General features: G+C 42.2%; 1 protein-coding gene across 1 annotated transcript in view; it reads right to left on the reverse strand.

The window, feature by feature from the left end:
* The window catches only part of TUSC3 (tumor suppressor candidate 3), an 85,191-nt gene extending 78,950 nt beyond the window's left edge, over positions 1 to 6,241 (reverse strand). The window contains exons 1-2 of the mRNA XM_010161015.1: positions 6,119 to 6,241; positions 5,215 to 5,384 (exon numbers count right to left, since the gene is read on the reverse strand). Of these exons, the coding sequence (XP_010159317.1) occupies positions 5,215 to 5,384; positions 6,119 to 6,241 (293 nt within the window). The remainder of the gene's footprint in view (positions 1 to 5,214; positions 5,385 to 6,118) is intronic.
* Positions 6,242 to 8,067: the final 1,826 nt, after the last annotated feature.

Consider the following 8,067-nt stretch of genomic DNA (forward strand, 5'->3'; position numbering starts at 1 on the left):
CATGTGCAAAATCAAAGTGCTAATACTCAATCAAGTGAAGCAGTGGGAGTGTCGTTGAAGTCTGTTTGGGAAAATGGTGCTGATCCCTTTGGGAAAATGTAGTGATAATAAAAAGGGAGAACAGACTGCAAGAGGTGAGAAGACGAAGACCAGAAAAGCTGGAAGAGAATTTTCACCCAAAAAAGCATTCAAGTCAAACTGGCAGTTACCGTTTGTCTCGATGCAGTAAAAAGTACAGGCTGAGAAACAGTCTCTTCATCTCCATGAAGATGCTACTGTCAGAGTAACCAGCCTTTTGTTCTCCTTCTTACATACATAAGTAATTTTTTCAGTAGTGTGACTGATATGGGTAACAGAGAGAAACTATCTAGCTAAGTGAATACCTGAGCACAAAGGAAAAAGGGAAGCTGGTCTTATATCCTGAGGAGTCACTGTTTAGAGTTAGATTATTTCTGACTGTTCATCCAAACCAAAAACATCCCAACCAATTCATCATCACAATACATCAAAGGACCCTTTAGTATCTGCTTCCAGTGTGCTGATGCAGAGTATATACACCAAGAATAGTAATAACTTGTAAAGTTAATTAAGACTAACCAAGTTTAATTTCCAGGGAACTAAAGTGTTTAATCAAACACGTTTTCAAATGCGCATGGAAAAACCCCTGCATCTTCAACTGTTAGAAATACATGCCACCCCCACCAACGACTCCACATTCAACAGCACATATCTAATCTGTTATGGTTAATTCAACTCTCCATCCCAGCTATGTCATATTGAACCTAAACAATTGTGTCAACAGCAAAACTGACATTCATGCTACCAGTTACACAGTTGTGAAGGGATGAGATGGCTTTCAATATTTTTTTGGACCAGAAAATTGAAACTTCCTTGTCCACAAAGCCGGACAGAAATGTACTCCAAATTCTGCTTTAGGATAAAAAAAGAATTTCCTTTAAAAACTCCAGAGGCATGACTACAGGCACTACTAACATATATACAGAGCTGCTGGTTTACAGAAGCCTTCATGTGTCAGAACTGGATTGATTCAGGCTACCTACAGATACATTTTCCAGTTCACAGTCAAAATATTTCATTAAGATTAATACAGAACCAATCTCTGTCTCAAAGACAGCAAACTGGTAGTTGTCTTTTAGGAACACCTATAAATCAACCTTATTTCTCTTGGGCATAGAAGAAATTCTAATCAGAAATGCAGACATACAATTTCTAACTTGTAAAAGTATATTTTGAAAAGGGATAATGTTGAAAATTATACAATTATATCAAGTAAAAATAAGTAAAGGAAAACATTAAATACAACAATATGATGTATACCAGGACAAACAAGTCTAGCATTGGATGAACAGGTAAGTTTTAAAAAATTGACAAACAAAGCATTCAAAAAAAATTTTTCTAATTGATCTTTCTAAGGATGATACATAAGATTATGTATTCATCTCCTGCACTGATAAAGAAACCCTCCTCCTTCCATTGGAAAAAGAGATCGTATGTTAAGTAACTTCAGCTAGAGAATACCTATAAAACACACAATATGCTTTGGTTTTACTAAAACAAAGACGAGCTCCTTTCACTGAAAGGGTATTTTTTACATACAAAAGTTTTGTCCAAATATGTGGAGTCCCAGGGACTTCCTTGTATGGGGCATTTTAAGAGTAAGTTGGTTTTATCTCCATAAACTTTCACAGATCATAACAGGTAAGTGCTTTGTATGATTGATGTTACAATGTCCTTGCTGCACACAGAAAAGCCTTGGATTCTCTCAGACAAGTTTTGTCAGCTTTCCACATGTAGGTCCTTGCTATATGGATAACCAAGGTTTTTTTAAGATGTTTTGGTGGATGAAAAGCTGGACATGAGCCAGCAGTGTGCACGGGCAGCCCAGAAGCCCAACCGTATCCTGGGCTGTATCCAGAGAAGTGTGGCCAGCAGGGAAAGGGAGGGGAATCTCCCCCTCTGCTCTGCTCTTGTGAGACTCCACCTAGAGTGCTGCATCCAGCTGTGGAGCCCCCAACATCAGACGGATATTGACTGGTTGGCGCGAGTCCAGAGGAGGTCGGGAAGATGCTCCGAGGGCTGGAGCCCCTCTGCTATGGGGACAGGCTGGGAGAGTTGGGCTTGTTCAGCCTGGAGAAGAGACGTCTCCGGGGAGACCTTACTGCAGCCTTCCAGTACCTGAAGGGGCTACAAGGAAGCCGGGGGGGACTTCTTACAAGGGGCTGTAGTGACAAGACAAGGGGTAATGGGTTTAAATTGAAAGTGGGGTGATTTAGATTGGATATCAGGAAAAAATTCTTCCTGGAGAGGGTGGTGAGGGGCTGGCACAGGTTGCCCAGAGAAGCTGTGGATGCCCCATCCCTGGAAGTGTCCAAGGCCAGGCTGGATGAGGCTGTGAGCAACTTGGTCTAGCAAACCATTCCATGATTCTATGATTCTGACTCTATGTTTACATATCATGCCTCCAAGCACTTTAAGACTTGGCTGAGATCACCTCAAGTTTTATCCGAAACTTGGAACTTCTCTGACATTAAAAAGGATGTGGAGGCGGAGGGGGGAATTCTTCCTTCGTACCCTCTAGACAACGTCCAAACTACAGCTTTTTTCAGCAAAGGACAAGCCCGCTAGTCCTTAATCTGGTAGAGAACTTGGATCACTGAAGTGACCGCTTTCACTTTGAAGAGTGTCAAAAGTGATGCTGACTTTCTGACTGCAAGGAGCTACCTCTCCATCTTTGGTGGCACAATCATTCAAAGCAACTGCCAGGAAAGTCACACTGACTTTACTGTAAGCAGAGGCTCATTTTAACAACAAATGCTGTAAATATAACCAAATGCAAAATCTGACACAGAAAGAATATAGTTTATTTTAACAAGATAGGACACCCATGATCACTTCTGGCCTCAGATGTGCGTATCTGTAATGGCCTGCTCTAATAACAACCCGTTTTCATTGTTCTTCTCCAGAAGAGGACCACATTTCATAACATTGCTCCCCATTCTGTTGTTTTTTTGGGGTTTTATTTTTATAATGCTGTGTTTTTCATGCTTAGCATTTGACGTAGCTCGATGAAACAGCAGCACACAAACATCTTTTTTTCCATTTGGAAAATACCGTTTCCCTGTTCTTTATAAACTGCACATTTAGAAGAGGTAAAAAACTGAAATGTCAAATCTAGCCACCAAAGAAAAAAGACAAAAGCATTTTTTTAGATAATCCCATGGTGCATAAACTAACCAAGATCAATTTTTAAGTGTGGGGGGGGGAAGTACTGATTCTTCTGACACTTACTTCAAGATTTCAGTCTAGGTACTTTTTTGTATTTGAAATATGACACTGATTTTTCTACATGCAATTGTTTGAAAATATTTTGATGAGTAACAGTTAAACTTAAATATTGGACAAAAGCATCCTCACAGAACATTACAGATTAAGTTAAAAATCTATTTTTCCTTTTGGCAAAGCGGCTAGTGAATAGCTTAACAATAAAGTAATGCACACATTTCAGTGCTCCTGCCCATTAATTAGCCATTGATTTGAAAACGTTGATTTTCCTGATAATGGTTTTATGTGCAGTATGATCAACCTCATTAAATTCCTTTTATTTCACATGAAAAAGTGGATCACAACTTCACATTTATTTAAACAAACCCAACCAAAATCAGTATGTTGATTTTTTCCTTCATTTTGTGCTTAACGATTTTCAGTTGCTTCTGTACATAAATGGCTAGCTTGGTATATTACAGTGTGAGGTTTATAAGCTCTTTTTCAGTACAGTAAGCAATATACAGCTGTAAGCAAAATTAACTTCCTTAATAACAGCAATATTTATGTTGTTTTCACATACCCTGCAAAAGAGCTGTACAGAACACGGAGAAAGCATTTGCTATGGCCATTATAATGATGAATACACTGACCCTTATAAAGCTGAACTTAGTGTGTCTCCTGTACCCTTATCTACTAGGTAGGAAAATAAGGAATGATTAAAAAAAAGTATGGTAAACATTCAACACGTATCTCCTGAAGCTGAACTCTGGCAACATAAAGAAGAAGTAACAACCACCAAGTACTGGAAGTTTTAAAGAAAAAATTCCTTTGACTTAAGAATGTTCAGAAGCTTCTGTACATACTCCTTCACCATACTCTCCCTCAAAACTGACCAAGTGATTTCAATGACAAAAAATTAATCTATTAAAAGTATCTAATAAAAATTGTATATGACTACAGGTACAAAAGTTAAAAGTCTGTATTGTAAATGCCGCATTCCAACACCTCAGAAATCTAACAGGCTGCTACATCAACCAATTCTGTGTTGTTTAAAGTGCACCTATATAAAGCCAAGAAAGAATATTTCTTCATATACAGCTTATGTATTTCACAGTTCTACAGACTCTTTTGCTGCCTATTTAAATACAGTTTAGAAATCTCTGCACAAATATCCCATCTATTATTTAAGACAATTTATAATATTTTGGCTGAAGAAGGTTTTATTAGCTCAGTTTCTGATTTAGTAAGGTAATTAAGTGCATGACTACTTTTCGGTCCCTTGACCCCATTTCCATGTCTATCATTAGTCATTTTTGGATTAACTTATTGAACTAAGAACTTGCAGAGGAGGATCTTGAACATAGAAGAATATCAGAGCCACTCTAACATGCAGTCCAAAAAGAGCCACCAGAACAGTGCCAGTGCAGTGCCAGTCAATATTCCACAATAAGCATGTCCTCATAGAAAAGGGTGCTTGTACACAAGAACTGTCCAAAGGTGTGAAATCACAGGGTAATTCACATCTGCATCAGAGCCTTGGACATCTCTTAAGAAATCACTGAAGTGTCATACTATTAAATGGTAATGAATCACTTTTGTCACACAATGTCTTTGGAAAGATTATGGTTGACTGATAAAATAAAGCAGATTTCTTAAAGAGAAACTCTTCCTCAGTTGGGTATATTTTACTCAACTGTAATTTAATAAAAACCAACCCTAGAAATACTGCTAATATTTGACATACAGATTAAAAGGCAGCTTTTAATCTGAAAAGTATCTGAAAAGTAATCTGAAAAGATGCTTTAAGAAACACGTGAGCCTGTTAAATAGTAAGCATTTATCCTATGTGAAGAACAATCCTACTCAGTGTATTGCACACTGAGTAAAACTGGTGAGGAAGATGAAAAAGATCACTAAAGTATAAATTACCTGCAAACAGAGCATTGCCGCTGCGGCTGGAGAGCAGTGAACATCACTATCACAGAGTAGTTACGAGGTGGAGCCTTCACAAATCTTCGGAATTTGTCTCCGTTCATGCGGATGACTGAGCGCCTTGAGCTCCACTCCATCAGCTGTTCCACCTTCTCAGCCAAAAGATTCTGCAATTGAGGACAAGAATGAGGAATGTTTAAGTTTAAAGAACTTCGTAGCTATATTCTGCCTTTGCAGCCTCAGCACTCCTATGGTTTTAAGCAGGAGGCTGGGGGCACCTCCATATAGCTTATAGCACAATTTAGTCTTCCAGACTAATTATGGCCAGGAAAGCCCCTGGCAAACAAAACAAGAGAATTCCAGCTGCTCCAGTCAGCAAGCCAACGTAATCAGGGGCCCATCTTAAATGCCTCTATGCGTACACACAGAGCCTGGGGAATAGACAAGAGGAGCTAGAGGTGTGCACACACATCAGGGGCTGTGACCTCATTGGCATCGTGGAGACATGGTGGGACAGCTCCTATGACGAGTGTCAGAATGGAAGGATACAGGCTCTTTGGGAAGGACAGGCAGGGGAGACATGGAGGAGGCATTGCTCTCTATGTCAGAGGGCAGTTGGAGTATGTGGAACTCCATCTGGAGATGGATGAGGAGCTGACCGAGAGCTTATGGGTCAGGATTAAAGGGAGGACAGGGAGAGGGGATACTGTAGTAGAAGTCTGCTATAGGCCATCTGGCAAGGATGAGCAAGTGGATGAGGCCCTCTACAGAGACAGCAGCAGCCTCACACTCACAAACCCTGGTCCTCATGGGGGACTTCAACCACCCCGACACCTGTTGGAGGGACAACACGGCAGGGCACAAGCAAGCCAGGAGGTTCCTGGAATGCATCGATGACAACTTTCTTATCCAAGTGATAGAGGCGCTGACGAAGACGGATGCCATACTGGACTTTGTTCTCACGAACAGGGAGGGGCTGGTCAGGAATGTGAAGCCCAGGGGCAGGCTTGGTGGCAGCAACCATGAAATGGTGGAGTTTGAGATCCTTAAGGAGGTGAGGAGGCTGTGCAGCAAGCTCCCTACCTTAGCCTTCAGGAGACTTTAGCCTCTTCAGGGAACTGATTGGCAAGGTTCCTTGGGATGAGACCCTGGAGGGAAGAGGGACCCAAGAAAGCTGGGAAGTATTCAAGGATCTTCTTCTCAAAGCTCAGAAGTAATGCATCCCAATGAAGAGGAATTCAAGTAAAAATGCCAGGAGGCCTGTGTGGATGAAGAAGCAGCTCCTGGACAAAGTGAGGCACAAAAAGGAAGCCTACTCTTGGTGGAAGCAGGGCTAGGGAGCCTGGGAGGATTACAGGGAAGTTGTTTGAAAAGCCAGGGATCAGGTTAGAAATACTAAAGCCTTGACAGAATTAAACCTGTCCAGGGACATAAAAGGCAACAAGAAGGGCTTCTGTAAGTGCATTGATGATCAGGGAAAATGTGGGCCCTCTGTGGAAGGAAACGGGAGAGTTGGTTTCCCAGGATATGGAGAAGGCAGAGGTGCTCAATGATTTTTTTGCATCAGTCTTCACTGGCAAGGATGTGAGCCATACCCCCAGAGTCACGGAAAGCAAGGGCAGGGATTGGAAGAATGGAGATACATCCATGGTTAGAGAGGTTTGAGAACACCTGAGGAACCTGAAGGTACACAAGTCCTTGGGACCTGATGGAATACATCCGCAGGTCCTGAAAGAACTAGCAGATGAGGTTGTGAAAGCTCAATCCATCATACTTGAGAAGTCATGGCGGTCTGGTGAAGTTCCCACTGACTGAAAATGGGAAAATATAATCCCCATCTCTAAAAAGGGAAAAGAAGAGGATCCAGGGTACTACAGGACAGTCAGTCTCATTTCTGTGCCTGGCAAGATCATGGAGCAGATCCTCCTGGAAACCATGCTAAGGCACATGGAAAAATCTGAGGTGTTTGATGACAGCCAACATGGCTTCACCACGGGCAGATCGCACCTGACAAAAATGATGGCCTTCTACAACAGGGTCAGGGCCTTCCTGGATGAAATACGGGCAACTGATGTCATTTACCTGGATTGTGCAAAACGTTCGACACGCTGGAGGGAAGGGATGCCATCCAGAGGGACCTGACCAGGCTGGTAACGTGCCAGCCTCATGGAGTACAACAAGGCCAAGTGCAAGGTCCTGCACCTGGGTTGGGGCAATCCCAAGCACAAGTACAGGCTGGGTGGAGAGTGGATAGAGAGCAGCCCTGAGGAGAAGGACTTGGGGGTACTGGTTGGTGAAAAGCTGGACATGAGCTGGCAGTGCGCGCTGGCAGCCCAGAAAGCCAACCGTAACCTGGGCTATATCCAGGAAAGTGTAGCCAGCAGATAGAGGGAGGGGATTCTCCACTCTAGTGAGACCCCACCTGGAGTTCTGAGTTCAGCCTTTGAGCACTCAGCATAAGAAGGATATCAATCAATTGGAGCAACTCCAGAGGACGCCACGAAGATGCTCTGAGGGCTGGAGCCCCTCTGCTACGGGGACAGGCTGAGAGAGTTGGGCTTGTTCAGCCTGGAGAAGAGAAGGCTCCGGGGAGACCTTATTGCAGACTTCCAGTACCTGAAGGGGCTACAAGGAAGCTGGGAGGGGACTAGGTTCTGTAGTGACAGGACAAGGGGTAAGTCTTAGGTAAATAAACCTAAGACTCTTCAGAATAGGCCTTATTCAGAGAAAAGAAATAGAAACCCATGAAGTACCATTAAGGATATTAAAGCAAAAGCATGATCTTAACAGAAAAAAAAAAAAAAAAAAGAGGAAAAAAACACCCAGTTCTATTATTGCTATAAAATTTGT

Source organism: Eurypyga helias, unplaced genomic scaffold, assembly GCF_000690775.1.
Source record: "Eurypyga helias isolate BGI_N326 unplaced genomic scaffold, ASM69077v1 scaffold71, whole genome shotgun sequence".
In the NCBI taxonomy this organism is placed as follows: Eukaryota; Metazoa; Chordata; class Aves; order Eurypygiformes; family Eurypygidae; genus Eurypyga; species Eurypyga helias.